This window comes from Neohortaea acidophila (assembly GCF_010093505.1).
Source record: "Neohortaea acidophila strain CBS 113389 unplaced genomic scaffold BDY17scaffold_8, whole genome shotgun sequence".
Taxonomy (NCBI): Eukaryota; Fungi; Ascomycota; class Dothideomycetes; order Mycosphaerellales; family Teratosphaeriaceae; genus Neohortaea; species Neohortaea acidophila.
This window is the reverse complement of record NW_022985517.1, coordinates 65220-83038: the sequence shown is the minus strand read 5'-3', so window position 1 is coordinate 83038 and position 17819 is coordinate 65220. Positions and strand designations below refer to the sequence as shown.

At 55.5% G+C, this 17819-nt stretch overlaps 9 protein-coding genes across 9 annotated transcripts in view; 5 read left to right on the top strand and 4 right to left on the bottom strand.

The window, feature by feature from the left end:
- Positions 1–2211, top strand: BDY17DRAFT_180604 (uncharacterized protein). Its single transcript, XM_033729905.1, has 3 exons — positions 1–371; positions 421–1929; positions 1984–2211. Exons 1-3 carry the CDS (start codon positions 205–207, stop codon positions 2150–2152), a joined length of 1845 nt encoding a protein of 614 aa, XP_033587569.1. The 5' UTR covers positions 1–204; the 3' UTR covers positions 2153–2211.
- Positions 2212–2270: 59 nt separating this feature from the next.
- Positions 2271–3341, bottom strand: BDY17DRAFT_253888 (NAD-binding Rossmann fold oxidoreductase family protein; the record flags this gene model as incomplete). The annotated part of the gene is made up of 1 exon (XM_033731379.1): positions 2271–3341. One exon carries the CDS (start codon positions 3339–3341, stop codon positions 2271–2273), a length of 1071 nt encoding a protein of 356 aa, XP_033587568.1.
- Positions 3342–3879: 538 nt separating this feature from the next.
- Positions 3880–6124, top strand: BDY17DRAFT_268682 (flavin-containing monooxygenase). The gene is made up of 3 exons (XM_033731925.1): positions 3880–4278; positions 4328–4736; positions 4786–6124. Exons 1-3 carry the CDS (start codon positions 3981–3983, stop codon positions 6008–6010), a joined length of 1932 nt encoding a protein of 643 aa, XP_033587567.1. The 5' UTR covers positions 3880–3980; the 3' UTR covers positions 6011–6124.
- A 36-nt stretch (positions 6125–6160) lies between these two features.
- Positions 6161–7488, bottom strand: BDY17DRAFT_311797 (uncharacterized protein; the record flags this gene model as incomplete). Its single annotated transcript, XM_033735575.1, has 5 exons — positions 6161–6727; positions 6761–6822; positions 6881–6982; positions 7033–7144; positions 7198–7488. 5 exons carry the CDS (start codon positions 7486–7488, stop codon positions 6161–6163), a joined length of 1134 nt encoding a protein of 377 aa, XP_033587566.1.
- Positions 7489–7933: 445 nt separating this feature from the next.
- On the bottom strand, positions 7934–8890 carry BDY17DRAFT_254507 (uncharacterized protein; the record flags this gene model as incomplete). Its single annotated transcript, XM_033731437.1, has 1 exon — positions 7934–8890. One exon carries the CDS (start codon positions 8888–8890, stop codon positions 7934–7936), a length of 957 nt encoding a protein of 318 aa, XP_033587565.1.
- A 1172-nt stretch (positions 8891–10062) lies between these two features.
- Positions 10063–11584, top strand: BDY17DRAFT_300534 (uncharacterized protein). The gene has a single exon (XM_033734073.1). The coding sequence runs from the start codon at positions 10099–10101 to the stop codon at positions 11560–11562; it is 1464 nt and encodes a 487-aa protein (XP_033587564.1). The 5' UTR covers positions 10063–10098; the 3' UTR covers positions 11563–11584.
- Positions 11585–11840: 256 nt separating this feature from the next.
- On the bottom strand, positions 11841–13376 carry BDY17DRAFT_254372 (cytochrome P450 monooxygenase; the record flags this gene model as incomplete). The annotated part of the gene is made up of 1 exon (XM_033731427.1): positions 11841–13376. The coding sequence occupies one exon, from the start codon at positions 13374–13376 to the stop codon at positions 11841–11843; it is 1536 nt and encodes a 511-aa protein (XP_033587563.1).
- A 694-nt stretch (positions 13377–14070) lies between these two features.
- Positions 14071–15933, top strand: BDY17DRAFT_254068 (MFS transporter; the record flags this gene model as incomplete). The annotated part of the gene is made up of 2 exons (XM_033731396.1): positions 14071–15288; positions 15343–15933. 2 exons carry the CDS (start codon positions 14071–14073, stop codon positions 15931–15933), a joined length of 1809 nt encoding a protein of 602 aa, XP_033587562.1.
- A 447-nt stretch (positions 15934–16380) lies between these two features.
- The window catches only part of BDY17DRAFT_180252 (uncharacterized protein), a 2148-nt gene continuing 709 nt past the window's right edge, over positions 16381–17819 (top strand). The window contains exons 1-3 of the mRNA XM_033729902.1: positions 16381–17017; positions 17081–17173; positions 17227–17819. The exon at positions 17227–17819 is cut by the window's right edge and continues 709 nt beyond it. Of these exons, the coding sequence (XP_033587561.1) occupies positions 16828–17017; positions 17081–17173; positions 17227–17819 (876 nt within the window). The 5' untranslated portion in view covers positions 16381–16827. The remainder of the gene's footprint in view (positions 17018–17080; positions 17174–17226) is intronic.

Sequence of the window (17819 nt, the reverse complement as noted above, 5' to 3'; positions counted from 1 at the left end):
AGTTGCCGGACGTAGTTTCCCAGATCGGACGTCCAGCACGCCCACCTCACCCCGTCCACATCGATACTCTTTAGAGATCCGCCTCATCCTGCATGACTGCCCTCGAGACCATGTACGGTGCATGATGCCGTAGATCATGTCGTCGTCCCGAGTGGGCATCAAACCCCGATCGGGGTGTCAGAACTGTCGTGCGCGGCATCTGAAATGTATGCCTCTACCTCACCCGTCCATTCCCGCATCGCTATCTCTGGGTCGCTAACTCCACTCCGTCCAGGCGACGATCTACAGCCATCTTGCGCTCGATGTGAAAAGAGTGGCCTGTACTGTGATCGAGAGTACAAGATCAGATTCCGGCACGAGGCCAACCCCAGGTACGCCACGACCCCGCCTTTCACCCACACAATGCGCTCATGATGATAGTATCAATGCTGGTGGGTCAGGAAAGCGTGGGCTGGACTTTGGCAAGTCGCAGCCGTGGGTGAAGACGTCCTCGAGTCTGACCTTTCTTGATGGAACCCGACATCTGAAACCCTCGGCCGAGTCTGGTAGCAAGCGACAAAGAGCACTCTCAGCCAGCCCGCCGACTTCTCAACCCGCGCTCCTCCATTCCACTTCCAGTCTTACTGTCGACAGTGCTTCACAGGCCGACGAAAGCTCTTCAAGAGCCCGACCTCATGTTGAACGCGCAACCCACTCACCTCATGCCTCCGTGGCCTCCACCTCTTTGCACGACTCTTTCGGGTCTCCACTGAATCACTGGTCGTACTCACACCACCCCGATCTAATATCATCTCCAACTACCCACATCAACACTCATTCGCCCGATCAGTCCTCGGTCACAGGGATGCAACACAACTACCTCGCCTTCAGTCCATCAAGGGATGGACTCGCAGGTAACATGTCTCGCGACAGCTACGCAATCGCCGCTGGTCCTACCACCGCCTCCACTTCGGCATCTGGAATCTATCTTGAAAGATCTGTCTGGCCACTTGAAAGCAGGCAAGAAGCGGCACTGCTGCGGCACTATGTGCAGCGCCTGGCTCGCAACTTTGACCTGTCAGATCCTCTCCGTCATTTCAGAACGGTCGTGCCGCAAAGGGCAGCAACATGCCCTCTGTTATTGAACGCCATATACGCTCTTTCAGCGCGTCATCTGAGTCGAGTCGGGGACTACGATCCTCTGGTGTCAGATCGATATCATCAAGAATGTCTCAAGCATGTCATTCCCATACTCGACGATCCCGAAGCCATTCTTGACGAAAACCTACTTGCATCGGCTGTCATCTTGAGACACCTCGAAGAATTCGAAGAACCGCTTTCCGGATGCTCTCCGGCAGATCGTCAGAGCCATCTCATTGGATCACACGCTCTAATCAAAGCCCAAGGACCGGCTGCAATGTCGGAAGGGCTTAGACAAGCAGCGTTCTGGGTGTGCCTGAGACAAGAAATCTACGTCGCATTCATCAATCAGCGCTCCGTCGCTATCGCGCATGACGATTTAAACCTCGATCGATCTTTGGACACCACTACGGATCATGTCTGGAGCTGTAGAATGGTCGCTCTCTGCGCCGATACCGTTCGCTTCTGTTTTGGAGAGGACGACAAACCGACGAGCGGGTATGACAGACTAGCACTTGCAGTGCAACGGTGGCACAGCTCTAAATCGGAGTCTTTCACGCCGATTTACTGCAAAGAAGCGGATGAAGATAATCTCTTTCCGGACATCTGGTTTCTGAGTGACGAGGTCACGATCGGATTGCAGCACTACTACATTGCGAAACTGCTACTGTGCGCACACAATCCGAGAATGCCCCGCCTGGGCCCCGGCCGAGCGAGCGCTCTTCGAGCAATGGATGACGAAATCAAAGACTACGTCCGTGTGCTCTGCGGCATCGCAATGAGCAATCCGGACACGGCGCCGAATTTTACGTACGTTCGCCGCCATCCGTCGTCATGTACTATCCAGCTAATTCGTATGGCTAGTTATGCGTTCATGTCGGTGGTTGCAGCAGGAGACAAATTCACGCTAAGATCTGAACAAGAGGCTTTGCTGAATGTCCTGAACATCTGCGATTCACAGTATGCTTTCCCGACGAGCCATGCTCGTGAGAACCTGAAGGCCGCGTGGGGCTGGACTCAAGAAATTGAGTAGTCGCGGGCGGCTGTTACGACACGTAACACAGCTAAGGAGACCGTGAATCTGCCATGAATGGAATCTATATGCATACGGCTGGCCCTGCAACGCGGTCCTGAAGAGAAACCATCATACCTTATACGATCGTGCCGGGATGGTCGACCTTGTTCCCGAGCTCATCGAAGTACAGCTTCCGTCCAGTTCGCACACTTTCCTGAAGCGCAGCGCCAACGACCAGAGCCTGTACAGCCTCATCAATGGTATACGGAAGTTCCCGATCGTCCAAGCAGCACTGCGTAAACTCGTTGGCCTCCGTGATGAACGCCTCCCGGAAGCGACCATAGTAGCTGTCCGGGATGGTTCTTCGAATGCCCGTCGCCTCGTGCACCTCCAGGAAATTCATCTGCGGTGCTCCACCGACGACAAGCTTTCCTTTTGTGCCGATGATTTCCGTCATGTCGTGCTGGCCGGCAGCCATCATTCGGGATCCATAGACATATGCGATTTTGCCTCCCCAGAACTCGATGATCCCCACGCCGTTGTCGACATCGTGCCACTGCGCCAATCCCGGTGCAACAGCAGTGATGCCCGCGGCGGAAATGCTCTTCACCCTGCTGCCAGCACCGAGGAACCAGTGGATGAGGTCGATATCGTGGATGTTGCAGTCGACAAATAGTCCGCCAGAGTGCTGGGCGTAGTTGACGAAAACGCCAGACGGATCGTGCTTATCACACGTTTGCGACCGAATCACGCTGGCCTGACCGATGTTCTCCAATTGCGAAAAGGCATCGCGGTACGAGGCATCAAAGCGCCGCGAGAAGCCACACATGACTTTCAAATGCGGTCTCTTCTTCGCGGCGTCAACGACCGTCTGGCTGACCTCGACGCTGATGCTAAGCGGCTTCTCGCACAGGACGTGCTTGTCGGCGTTGATGGCTTTGATCGATTGCTCCGCATGGAACGTGGTGGGCGTAGCGACGATGACGGCTTCCAGTCCTTCGTGTTGCAGCATCTCGTCGAAGTCGGCGTAGATCTTGACGCCGTAGGGTGCGAGATGTTGCTCTGCCCATTCGCGTGAGGCGGGGAAGGGATCGCAGGCTGCGACGAGCGAGGCGCGGGGCGTGTGTTCGAGGAAGTGCAGGGCGTGGCGTTGGCCCATGCGGCCGAGTCCAGAGACGGCGACCTGGAGTTTGTGCGCGAGGACCATTGTTGCGGATGTGTTGGAGAGGATTGATGGTTGGTGGTTGTCAATGAAAGACAAGGAGGCGCAATGGATCCGGCAGAATCACACTAAAGAGGGATGAAAAGTGTGCACGATCGACATGTACGCTCCGTCCAGTCTTTATTACCACTACGGCTTGTACACTTTCAAATCCTTTTGGAAGCGACAGGACTTGATTGATCGGGGCGACTGTCTGCGTGAAAGCCTTGCGCTCGGGTCACGGAGCTTCCAGATGCGGACACCCCGCCTTCCAGATTGGCAGGACACTCCGAGCCCGACTTTCCTCTTGAGGAAGGAGCTCGCCGTCCGTCATTTGCCGGCAGGCGTTGATGCACGTAACCCGGCCCCGACGGGTCTGCAAAGCGTTCTCCCTTCCATTCATGAGACTTCGCGCGAAGAAGATTACCTAGTTGGGATGGAGGACGGTATACGTCGGCCACATGCCGTCTGCCGACCATTTGTCGATCCACCTGCTTCGACGAACAACGCCGCTGCTCGATCTGGCAATGCCGACCTCACAGCTCCACACGGCGCAGCGTGGAGATATGAAGACCGGGCTCGCTGCTCATGGGAACCAGACCAGCGCAGGAACTTTGACACATTCTCCCCTTCACATCTACAAACATGGCACCAATCGCGATCCACGAAATTGAGCAGAACATCAACAACGTGGCTGATCTCAAAGCCAAGGCGCAGGCCAAGGTCATTGAGTTGCAAGCTCCTTCTCATAAGCCAGCCGTTGCGGATGATTTTATGTACGATTTCAAGTACAACCATGCGCTTCCCACCACCGACGTTCTCGGAATCGACATTCCCGAGGACTGCGATGCGCAGAAAGAAGCTGGTTTGATCGTCGATCGCCTCTCGCAGGCCATGAGCAGTGGCGATGCCAATGCGTTCACTGATCTCTTCCTCGACTACGGTGAGTTGGCAATGCAACCTGCCAGCTGGTACGGTACTGACGAGTCCAGGTGTATGGCGCGACAAGCTGGCGTATACATGGGACTACCGGACCTTCAACTTCACATCCGCCATTGGCAAGGCTGCTACAGACCTTTTCCCACAGACCAAGGCCTCCAACTTCCAGTTTCTGGCTCCAGCTCCTAAGGCCTCCCGACCGTATCCCGACTTTGCCCAATTGCAATTCGTGGTCTCGTTTGAAACGGAACTGGTCCACGCTTCCGCTGTGATCAATGCGGTGCTCACGAAGCAAGGATGGAAAATTTACACTCTGTACACCGTGGCCGAGCAACTGAAAGGCTTCCCCGAGCGCCAACCTGCAGATGGCCATATGAACGAATCCACCAGTTGGGAGAAGCAGCGCGCCGCAAAAGTGGATGCTGCTGATCCCGAGGTCCTGGTCATCGGTGGTGGTCAGAAGTAAGTCAATCAGCTGAACTCCGGCGAGTACATGTGCTGACAGTCATAGCGGTCTTGCTATCGCTGCACGATGTAATGCACTCGACATGGACGCCCTGATCATCGAACGCAGCGCTGGGATTGGTGACATCTGGAAGAAGCGCTACGAATATCTTTCCCTCCACTTCCCTCACTGGCCCGACGACTTGCCATACTTCTCTTACCCCAAGCATTGGCCTACGTACACCCCGGCCCAGAAACAAGGCCTTTACATGGAATGGTACGCCTCGGCTCTCGAACTCAACGTCTGGTGCAGTTCTACCATCGTCAAAGCCGATCAAGATGATGCGGGCAACTGGACGGTAGTCGTCAACAAAGAGGGTCAAGAAACCCGAACCCTACACCCCAAACAAGTCATCATGGCGACATCCCTCTGCGGCGTTCCGTCGATGCCCGCCATCCCCGGCATGTCTGATTACAAGGCCGGAATCATCCGCCACTCCTCCGCCCACGATAGCTCGAAGAACTTCGTCGGCAAGAAAGTCTGCGTAGTCGGCACCTCGTCCTCAGGCTTTGACACCGCTTTCGACTGCTCCCGCCGCGGCATCGACGTCACTCTCCTCCAGCGCTCTCCTACATACATCATGTCGCTCACAAACGCCGTGCCTCGTGCTATTGGCAACTACGCACCCGACGCAGATGGCAATCGACCCAACCTTGAAGAGCAAGATCGCGTCTCGTTCGGGACACCCACCGGACCAGGCGAGGAACTCGGTCGACGGAACGCCAAAGTGTTGTCCGAGCTTGACCAAACCCTACTCGAAGGCCTCAATGCCCGCGGCCTGCGCACGTGGCTCGGCCAACGCGGCACTGGCGTTGTCACTCTGGGCCAGACTCGCAACGGGGGCTTTTACTTCGACGCCGGTGCTTGCGAACACGTCATCGACGGCAGGATCAAAGTAGAATCAGGCTACATCGAGCGCTTCACGGCGGACAAAGCCATTCTCAACGACGGCCGAGAGCGACAATTCGACCTGATCGTCTTCGCCACGGGCTACTCCAACACCATCGACTCCGTGCGAGCCACTCTCGGCGACAGCGTTGCGGATCGATGTGGGCCTATCTGGGGCATTGACGAGGAAGGCGAGATCAAGACGGTGTACCGAGAGACGGACGTGCCGAACTTTTGGCTGATGGCTGGTTTCCTGCCGATGACGCGGTATCATTCGAAGTTGCTGGCCTTGAGGCTGAAGGCGCTGAAGGAGGGTGTGTCGCTTGCTCCGTATAAAGCGTAGAGGCTTAAAGTGTGATATTCCATAGATGGCGTATGTTGAGATCTTCTCCTGGATCCTTGTACGAGCGGAACCAAGCTCTCAACTCACCGCGATTTTCTCAATGCAGACACTAGAGGCATGGCAGGTTTTGACCCATCTATAGCTCTTCTATCATCTATGTCCATTGACTTGTCCAGTCTCAAGTACAGGCAACCCCTCATCATCAAAGTAAACAGGCAGCCCAACACGAACAGAGTGCTGCAACGCACATGCAATCTTACCCGCCTCATATGCATCCTGAGGCAAGCAACTCAACGGCATCCCATCAAGCACCGCAGCCGCAAACTCCGCAATATCGCTCACAAACGTGCGATCATACAGCGTAAACGCATCGGGCGTCGTGGCCGTGCGCACGCCCCAAGCATCTCGCACCTCCACCCGATTCGCCGCCGAGTTCCCGTTGACGATCGAATGCCCTTTGGTGCCGAAGAGGCGTGTCGTGCTCTCGAAGCCGTTGGTGAGGGTGCGGGCTACGTGGACGTTGAGGATCTTGCCGTTACTGAATTCCACGAGGCCCCAGGCGGCGTCGCAGTCGCCGTGTTTGGCGAGGTCGGGGTAGACGGCTTGCTGGCCCATGGCTACTACTCTGTTGACCTGCTTCCTCGGGCTGGGGAGGTTGGATGCGACGTCTAGAAAGTAGCGGCCAATGTCGATCTGGGAGGAAGTGGCGGTGAGAAACTGGTAAGATCTGAGGAAGCAAAGGAGCCTTACGATATGGATACCGGCATCGACGAAGATGCCGCCGGACTGAGGGGAGAATGTGACCCAGAAGCCTGTTCGTATCCAACCGTGAGAATTGTCTCTACTGTTGAAAGGCAGACTAGTACGGACCTGAATCGTCTTGCTTATCGTAGCAAGTTGTTTCGACAGCGTGGATTTGACCCAACGACCCATTGTCGACCAGAAGCTTGGCCTCGCGATGGGACTCGTCGTCTACCACGAATTAGCCAAGTCTGTGTCATTTGTTAAATGGTGTTACGTACACCTTCGAGAGAACGGCAGCAGAAACTTGAGATGGGGCTTGGATGCAGCCTTGTTCACTACTTCGGCAGTGGTGACGATGTCGATCGAGATGGGCTTTTCGCACATGACATGCTGCGAATTGTCAGTTCATGATTGTAGGCACCAATCCATCGAAGATCACTGACCAGATCCAAGTCGAGGGCCATGCAGATGAGCGCAGCATGCGTAGCAGTCGCGGTCGAGATGAGGACGGCCTCAGCGCCGCTGTTCCGCATGCAATCCTCTGGATCCGCAAAGAACCTGACGTTGGATGGAAGATTGGTCGCAGCCCATTTTTTCGCCCCCGGTTTGGTATCGCAGACGGCGACAAGCTCGATTCGAGGCTGCTGGAAAGCGAGAATTCGCGCACGAAGCGTTCCTAGCCGCCCCAGTCCGATGAGAGCGAGCTTAAGACGAGGAGACGTCACCATGGTCATTGTTGAGAAGGATTGATGGATTGGAATATTGTATTGAGCATGGACATTGATATAGACTTCGCATGTCGAGTCCGTGAAGAGGGCTTGCAAGCCGTGATCGGATGGCCGTAAGAGGAAGGCGCGTTGTCGGCAGTCCCCGACCAGGTCTGTCCGACGCTACATCGAACTCGACGAACACAAGTTCCCTCTTTGACTGTGGAGGCCTCTAGAGCAAGAGTACCACCCCACTAGAACAGTAGGTGCGTTGCAAACTCCTATCAACTCTTTTGACGAGAACACTTTGGTGGCTAATTCGTCCCATTCGTAAGGTAGCCATCGTTCTGTAATGTATACTCATACACTCATTACGTTCGTCCAATCGTCGTCAAAGCCTGAGAAGCGCATGCCGCCCGTCTTTGCATCTTTTCTGCCCTCATACACGCAAATCCTAACCACAAGCACAACATCAGACCTTTTCCAGGTGGACGATATCGTCGCAATCTTTCTGGGCACTGTCTTTTCGCGACAATGATCCCCAGACCTTTTTCGGACTAGACATAACACTATCGGTCCTCTCCATCGTCGCTTCAGAAATGGTTGCAAACGTACTCTGCGACGCCCGCGATCGCTGTCCCGAGATATCGACTAGTTTGCGCAGTACGGCAAACTCCAGCTTCAGCTTGAAACTGTACACGAAGCCCTTGAGCGACTGCTCAATCACATGCCGATTCTGGTACTCCACTACCAACAGCGCGATGTCGAGGATAATGATGACAGCGTTGATGCTGAACAGCTCCATCATGGTGCGTCTGCGTCGTCGGCTTCGTCCGCTCGCATCATCCACAGTCTTGAGGATGTCCAGCGTGCGCCAGACGTAGAGGCCGGAGATGATGAGTTCCTGCACCGTGAAGCCCGTCATCTGGATCTTCTCGATGTACTTGTATGCCAGGGCCCATTCGCGAGCCGGGTGTGCGTTGTAGGCTCCGAACATGACGACTTGGGTTGAGATGTGGAAGACGATGCCGTCGATGATGATCATCCACTTCACCGGCCGCAAGATTCGGTGGTGTTCTGGTCCAAGAACGACTCCAAGGCGAGAGTACAGCACCAAACTCTGTCCCGTCACCATCATCGGCCATCCAAACGTCGAAAGCACCTCGCCAGCCAATTGGTTCGTCAATGTGAAGTACTCGCACAGAATGCTAATCACATAAGGCAGGATGCCCGCGCTAGCAACGACGAGAGACCAGAAGTACAGGCCAGAATAGCGCTTGAAGGTGGTGAAGATCAAGAACAGCAGCTCGATGGCGTTGAACAGCGCCAGAGCGCAACAAATCGTCAGCGTCACCGACACGGCGCCGTACTGGCCGTCGAAGAAGGTCGTCGTGCCATGGAGTTGTGCGGGCGGGCCGTCGACACTCATGTTGATGTGGTCATCTTTGGCCTTCGTTGGTGAGCTGGGTGTGCGTTTGGACAACGCTGCTTCGCGGTAGAGGAGTGGCTCGCCGGCTGCTCTAATTCCCCAGGTTTCCCCCGCCCTTCACCCGCAGCTGGAAGCGGGATGTGCTCCCGCGTCCACACGTCATGTCTACTGCAAGGTGTGGAGATGGCCGGATGCAGGTTGGCCAGATCCTGAATGCAGGCCGAGCCGATGAGTCTGGATGGGAAGCCGCCGTTGCTGGCGGCAGTTAAAGCAGCCATGCGGGCGCGTCGTTTCGGACTCCCGGTCTCGGCTGCCGATCCCTCAGCCTTGTACCTCTACTTTCCCAATTGGGCAGCTTTCTCCGATTCACAACTTTCCTAATTGGGATGGCTACGAAGTCGAGATCGGGGCGCGGGTTCAAGCATTGCGGCGACTCCATGTGATGATCTGAGAACACGGCAACTTCGCATAGCTGCTGGTTGCTCGGGCTGATCGTCACACATATATCACCGGCCGGTGCCTACACATGCTTCTGCTTCTGAAATCGATCCGTAGTTCATCTCCACAACTGCAACGGGACCATGGCGACCACAACACTCGCGCGCTGGCTCGATGCCAGTCAAATCAACTCGCATGCCATCAGCACACCGTACGCGAAGCTCGATGATATCGTCACTCTCCTGGCAGTCCTGCTCTGTGGCTTCGCCTACGCCGCGCAAGGCACCCTCTGGAACCGCGCAGACCTGTACCGGCACAAACTGTTCGAAAAGCCCCAGCAACGAGCAATCTCCTCGCAAGCAGCACAGAAAAGTGCCAACCTGGCGGAGCGACTGGACTTCGAAGACTGCGACATCGCCATCCTCTGGGCCTCCCAATCCGGCACCGCAGAGCGCTTTGCAGGCCGTCTTGCAAAGGAACTTCGCGCGAATTTCAGTGCCAAAGTCTTGTCTCTAGACATCTCAGACATCACACCGGCCTCCCTCGCAGACGTCCCAAACAGCAAGGTAGTCATCATTCTGGCTTCGACTTTCGGCGAAGGCGACCCCAGCGACAACATGCATCAGACGTGGAACTGGCTTTGCGAGAAGCAGAAAGGTATGCTGTCGAACCTTCGATTCGTCGCCTTTGGATTGGGGAACTCGAATTACAAGTACTACAACCACGTCGTTGATGTTCTCGCCGAGCAGCTCCTCGCTCGTGGTGCCAATATGTTGATGAGCACCGGGAAAGCAGACGATGCTGCTGGAGAGACGGAAGAGCACTTCCTGGAATGGAAACAAACGGTCTTCCAACTCTTTCGCACTACTCTCAACTACCAGCAGCAACAAGTCCGCTACGAGCCGGCATTGGAGGTCCGAGAAGACGAATTGATTCCAGCAGGCGAACTGTGGTCTGGGATCCCCTACGTCCCCAAGGCATTCTCGACGCAATCGAAAGTCGCTCCCCTTCCAATTGTAAGTTGCCACGACCTACTACAAGGCTCACCCGATCGCATGTGCCTTCACATCGAGCTGGACACGACGCAACATCCGAACCTGAAGTACAAGACGGGAGATCATCTAGTTGTCTGGCCGATCAATCCAACTCAAGAGATACAGCTCTTGCTAAGCGCTCTTGGCTTGGAGAGAAGACGAATGACTCCAATCCGCATCAAAGCCTTGGGCTCATTCAGCCGCCCTATCCCCAGCCCGACGACACTCGAGGCAGTTTTCCAGGAATATCTCGAGATCTGCGCGCCGGTCCCGCGAGAGAGCATCGAAGCACTCATCGCGTACGCTCCAACAGCCGCGGCACGCACATTCCTTGAATCGGTCAGCTGCGACAAAACCTCGTACGCCGCGTACATGAGATCACAATACCTCAACTTGGGCCGTTTGTTCGAAGCAGCATGTCCAGCCCCAGGAGCTTGGACATCTGTGCCTCTTTCGCTGGTCATCGAAATGCTACCCGCAATGCGACCGCGCTCCTACTCCATCTCATCGTCATCCGTCGTGAGCCCACGGAAAATCTCCATCACCGTCGCCGTATCCGATACGACCAGTGTCGACTCGCCGGATCGTGTCATCGGCCTTGCTACGAATTACCTCCTGAACGCCAACGGCGGCTCGCACCCGAAGGCGTTGACCTACTCCAAACTGTTGGAGAATGGCCAAGTCTACGCAGCAGTCCGCAAGTCGACGTTCAAATTGCCGCTATCTTCCTCCGCACCAGTCGTCATGGTCGGCGCCGGTACAGGCGTAGCACCCTTCCGCGCATTCGTGCAAGAGCGAGCTCGGTTAAAGTCCGTGAGAAGGGAAGTCGGGCCAACAAGACTCTTCTTCGGGTGCAGAGATCGCTCGCAGGATTTAATCTACGACGAAGACTTTTCCCGTTGGAAGGGAGATATGGGTGACTGCTTTTCGATGACGACTGCTTTCTCGCGACCCAAGGATGGCGGTGAGAAGCAGTACGTCCAGGATGCCATTTTGACTGACGCGGAGGCTGTCTGTAAGCTGCTGGTGGAGGAGAATGCGTACTTCTATATCTGTGGCTCAGCGGCGATGGCGAGGGATGTTTCTGCGGCGGCGACGGCTATTATCATGAAGGCGCAGGGTTGGGATGAGACGAAGATGAAGGAGTTTGCGGATCGACAGAAGAGGCAGAAGAGGTGGTTGCAGGATGTTTGGGGTTAAAATAGTTATGGATAGATGGCCCATGTCCTTCCACACTCATCGTCAATCTTCTTCGTCGGTCGAACTGACCACCGTGCGACCAGTTGCACAAACACGTTCATCAAACTGACGTGGAGGGCAAAAGTTTCGTGTCTTTAGAAATGAACACCTACCTTTTGGTCTTTAGATGTACTGTTCAATTTGGCTTCATTCGACAAGGCTAAGGATTGAACGTAGGGGCGCTCGACTGACGATGGGACTCTTTGCATATCGACATCCTCTACACCTCTACCTCTAACTTAAATCAACTCATCAACACGCTGCCGTAACTTCAAGACAATCGGCAATTCGTTAGGATGCAAATTGAACGTCTCCCTCCTATCCGGCACGAAATCAGGTCTCGCCAAAGTAATATCATACCGATGCACCATAGTCGCCAGCGCGACAGTCTGTTCCAGATAGGAAATGTTCCGTCCAATGCAGCCTCGCGCACCCGCAGAGAAGCTGACAAAATACGGTCCCAGTTCCTTGCCCGCTTCGCCGAGCCACCGATCGGGATTGTACTTCTCGGGCTCGGGGAAGATGGTCGGATCTCGGTGGACGACGTACGAGGACATGGAGACTGTGACACCGCCGGGAATATATTCTCCGAGGATGGATGTGCCTTCTGGGGGAGTGACGCGAGGCAAGCCGTGGGAAGTGGGAGGGAAGAGACGCAGACTCTCGTCCAGGCAAGCGCGGAGGTACGGAAGGTATTTGACTTTCTCGTAGGGCGCGACGATGTCTTCGTCGTCCAGCACGGAGTCGAGTTCTTCTTGTAATCGGCGCATGAACTCTGAGTTGATGAGGAGCTGATACATCACGTTCGCCATCGCGATGGCCGTCGTCGTGCTGCCGGCGTTCATCATGATTGAAATCTCGGCGAGAATCTCTCCGAAATCCAAGTTGTGAGAAGCACCATTCTTGTCGTGCATCAATGCTTGGAAAAAGTCGTCTAGCTCTTCGCCTTTGACATAGCGAGCGAGGCGTTGGTTGGTCTGGTGAAGGTAGATGCCATCCCAGTCCTTGTTCAAGTTCCAGTAATTGCGGAAGCGTGGAGATACGAGCTTTGAAAGGGAGACAATATGCTTGTACCAGGGATATGACCAGGCAAGGATGGATTGTGCGGTCGATGTGCCATACAGACATTCCCGGAAGTTCACCTCTTTCGTAGAGCCGTCGAAACCAGCAGAGATGCATCGATCGTTGCCGGCATCGAGGAAGCCCATCGGTTGACTAAGGCCGATGTAGGCAATGGCATCGAGGGCGAAGAAGTTTGTCCAGGATCGGTAGTCGATGATCTCCCCGCCGCATCGTTTGTCGAATTGGTTGATCATACGGCCAGTCGTGTATGCGACCTTGAACTCCCACTCCTCGAGATTCTTGAGCGCATACGCCGAGGAAAGCACTTTGCGCTTGCGTGCATGCTCTCCGGAATCTGTGACATCCGCGAGATGTGTGTGGCTGCCAGAAAGAATGTCGTATTGCCCATCTTTCCGGCATTTCGTACTGTGACCGTAGATGTCGCGGATGGCCTTGGGGTCCGAGTAGGATAGCGAGTTTGGGCCGGTGCGGATGACTGGCATGCCTTTGGCATGAAGTTCTTGCAGTCGTTTGGATCGAAAGCCTTTGTTGGATTCGAGCATGAAGGCTACGTTTGTGAATGGCGCGAGCCAGTCCATGCCCGGATACCGTCTGAGGCCTTTCTCGTCTCTGAAATAACGATACACATGGCTGCCGATGATCCAGCCGAGCGTGGAGGTCAGGAGCACCGCACCGAAGATGATTCCGTACATGGTGAGGCAGTGAAGAGAGGTCGGCAGGTAGTGAGAAGGGATTGTGGGAGGACGCAAGATTAGTCTACATAGAGATGTTATAACATGGCATACCTCCGGAAGTCGGGAAAATAAATGAGCTCAGAAGTTGAGATGCAACGCGAGCTGGAGTTTCTGCTCCATCTTGCGCGCTTGCCATATGCAGCAGATGATGGTGGTGCGGCGGCGCAACTTACGCAAGAGAGAACGGCGAGAGATGCGTTGCAGTCGATATGCCAAATGCGGCAGGCTGCTCCGGAGGCCTTTTCACTTCATGGAGTAGAGATCATGGCTGGACTATCAGCGTAGCCCGGATGAGACTTCAAGCGCTCAGACGTGCGGGAACATGCAGCTGACAACATCTCGGCGAAGACCGCCCTCAGGCAAAAGCTTCAATCAGGCAGGAAGTTCCGGTGATTCCGCACGTTTCCACGTCCGAAAGGCAGGAGCGGGGTCCCCCGGAAATTACCGCATTGGGCAGGACCATGTGCCGAGACCCCAGACCCCAGACGGAGCCATTGCCACCCACGCCATCTGGGGAAGGCAGTCTGTCACGCGAACACGAACATATAAGAATGTCCTGCTCCTCCTCAATGGTGTCGATCCAGATCAGCAGCCTCACATCTTCTCCTTCTTTGTCCATCCATACATCATTGAGTGAAGCACTCAATCAACCATGCCTCCACGGGACAACTCTCAACAGGTGATCGAGGACAAACTCGTCCACCAAGCCGAACACAATGAGAACGTGGCATACGACGGATGGCAAGTGCCAGGCGGCCGCCGAGGCTCCATCCAGGAACAGGCTTTCGACCGACGACACTCCAACTCCGAGTCACCCTCGGAAGGCCGACGCGGCTCAGTGCAATCGATGAAGAAGAGCTTCGAAGCCTCCAACTACCAGATGGTGCAGCCCATCGTGGGACATCTGGAGGTGACGGACGACTACAACCCCGAGAACTCCATCGACGACATTGCCGTCTCGTGGTACGTCTGGCTCGTCGCGGCCACTGCGTCCATCGCCGGCTCGCTCTTCGGCTACGACACGGGTATCATCTCTGCCGTGTTGGTGTATCTCGGCAACTCACTCGGCGGCCACCCGGTCAGCGCCTCTGACAAGGAAGCCATCACATCTCTCTGCTCGGGAGGCGCCTTCATCGGTGCCATCATCGCCGGTCTGACAGCCGACAAGTACGGGCGCAAAGCCGCCATCTACGCCGGCTGCGTCCTGTTTGTCGTCGGCGCGATCCTGCAAGCTACTGCCTTCAGCATCGCACAGATGGTCATTGGCCGTCTGGTGGTCGGCTTCGGTGTCGGTTCCGCCGCTATGGTTGTCCCTCTTTACATCGCCGAGATTGCGCCTACCAAAGTCCGTGGACGCTTGATCGGACTGAACAACATGTCGATCACCGGTGGCCAAGTCGTCTCTTACGGCATTGGTGCCGCCTTTGCGCATACCGACAACGGCTGGAGGTGGATGGTTGGTCTTGGTGCTGTGCCGGCCATCATTCTCGCATGCTTGCTGCCCTTCTGCCCCGAATCTCCCCGTCAACTCATCTACCGCGGCCAGCTCGACAAGGCGGAGATTGTCCTCCTCAAGATCTACAAGGGAGCCTCGCTCGAGCAGGTGCGCGCAAAGGTCGCTCTCATCTCCGCAGCTTGTGAGGAGGCCAAGGAACTCAACGGGAACGAGTCTCGATGGTCGAAGATCAAGCGCCTTCACACCGATCCCGCCAACTTCCGCGCGCTTGTCGTCGCTTGCGGTCTCATGGTCATCTCGCAGCTTTCCGGCTTCAACACTCTCATGTACTACTCCTCCACCCTGTTTGCTCTGGTCGGGTTTTCCAACCCCGTCGCTGTCGGATTGGTTGTGGCCGGAACCAACTTTGTCATGGTAAGACAACTCGACCCGCCCAAAGTGCGCACAATCGCTAACATCTGCCGTCAGACTTGGGTGAACATGCTCTGCGTTGATCCAATTGGTCGCCGAAGAGTCCTCGTCGCCACCACTTGGGGCATGGCCGCCGGCCTTCTCGCCGTAGCGATCGCGTTCAGCTACATTCCCATCGACACCAAGACTCTCGCCATCACAAGCAACGTCGTCACCACTCCCGCAATCATCGTCTTGATCTTCATTGTCTGGTTCGTCTTCTTCTACGGAGTGTCGGTGGGCAACACGGCGTGGATGAGCACCGACTTCTTCCCCATGGAGGTGCGAGCGATGGGTACGATGTGGCTTACTTGCTGCTGCTGGGGCTCCAACATCATCGTCTCCTCCACCTTCCTCAGCATGATGAAGACCCTAACGCCCAGCGGGGCTTTTGGCTTCTACTGCGCAATCTGCTTCTTCGGTTGGGTCCTGATCATCCTGTTCTACCCCGAGGTGTCTGGTCTCAATCTCGAGGAGATCCGAATGGTGTTTGAGAGCAGAAATCCAGTCTCGTTCGCGAGGAAGCTGAGGAGGGAGAGGAAGGATGTGATCAAGGAGAGGCTGGCGAATATGGAGAAGCCGATTCCCCGCTGGACATTGAGTGGGTAGGAGACGAGCGACGATTCTTTTGTATATACTGAACTTGATGAGATTATGAGCAAACCAGGCGAGGCCCTGATGAGATGTCTGAATGACAAATGAAATTCCACGTTACCTGCCGCAGTGCACGTGAATGCAGTGGAAGATGTTGAAGGAAGGTGCGACTCCACGTCGTCTTTCCCTGCACTCCTCCTGCTCTCGCACTTTTCCTCTTCGCTTCATGAAAAGAATGTCAGAAACAATCATCAATCGTCCCTCACGGCTACGCTTTCCCCTTCACAAGGTTTCTCCAAAGCTCTGCAGATCGTGGCTCGATTCCGCTTCTCTCCGCACAGATCGTCTCTGCAAGATGCCGGCCCCATATTCCCGCCCAGCGGTGCTGCGATATCTTCCTTTTTCTCCGAATCCTGGCAGTTGCACCGCAAGATGAAAAATTGACCGCCCATCATGAGAGAAAAACTGTCCGGAGAAGAAAACGACCACTCCAACCCCATCCCTGCCCTACTGCATGCAGCCCGTGCCGCTTATCGAACAGGTCGCGTCGCCGATCCCTCCCTCCCGAGGTCCCTCTGCATCCCACGCTAGAAGGGGGTCTTGACGACATTATTGCCTTTTGCAACTACTGCAGACCTTGCTTTCTGCGCATGCTGCCCCCAACGGGCCGGCAAGACCCCGCCATGAGGCGCCCGTCCAGCATGCTATGCTGCAGATCTACTACGGCATGGAGGTGTGCGTATGCAGGTGCTAGAGGTGTAGGTTGCGTGCACCGAGTTTTTATCTCCTTGGTCCGGTTCTTCGAGTATCTGCCATGCCATTACACTATCGTTGCATTTCTTTGGGTGCATCTTCGCCCGCGTGTTAGGGTGTTTATTGGCGTGGCCGTATCGGCCTCCATCTGGAGTGATGGGTTGGCAGCTCCGACTTCACCTGCTCGTCATCGCCGCCACCTCGGCCATTGGCGTTCTTGGCCAGCTTCCCACGATAGTTGGATGCTTCTCTTCCGCGGTGCCACTGGTCTCTCAGGGCACGTACAAATATCAGAGCTCCGGGTATTGCAATGTATTGTGCCAGAAGAAGAACGAAACCGTCCTCGGTGGGTTCACTCTCGCTGCTGGACAATGCCCACTACTCTGCTAATCACCGGTCCTCTTATCAGGTCTGTCTGCAGGCACTACATGCTGGTGCGGTGATGAGTTGCCATCAGGAAGCAGTAGAGTGGCAGATTCGTTTTGCAATACAGTTTGTCAAGGTAGCTATGCGCCGACCAAGTAGATCCAACCAACGCTAAAACTCCGCCAACAGGTTACGGCCTCGAAGACTGCGGTGGCTCGAGTAACGGGGTGACTTACTTCACCGTCTGGCTGACCGGACTGAGCGCCAATGTGCCCAGCTACTCTGGCTCATCCACATCATCATCATCATCATCCTCGACCTCATCCAGTTCGAGGACAAGTACAGCGAGCTCAGCAAGTTCCACTTCCTCCACGACATCAACATCAACAACCAGCTCCAGCTCGAGTACTTCTCCCTCCGCAATAGCCGGATCTCAATCAGGCACTCGGCAGTCCAACCACCAGCGCGGTGACCAAATTCTCGCAATCGTCCTCGGAGTAGTGATCGGATTCATCGCCGTGGCCCTTGCGGCAGCTCTCTTCTTCTGGGTCCATCGGCGGAACAAGAAAAATCAGCGGCCATCGTCCCACAAGACTCCTCTCATCACCCCCAATAGGAACTCATTTCAAGGCGACGAAGACCATGCGGGAGGAGCGGGCGAGAAGGAAATCAGTCCTATTGCTGGGGCAGGAACCGCCGCGGCTGGGACTGCCGCTGCTGGGACTGCCGCTGCTGGGACTGCCGCTGCTGGGACTGCCGCTGCTGGGACTGCCGCTGCTGGG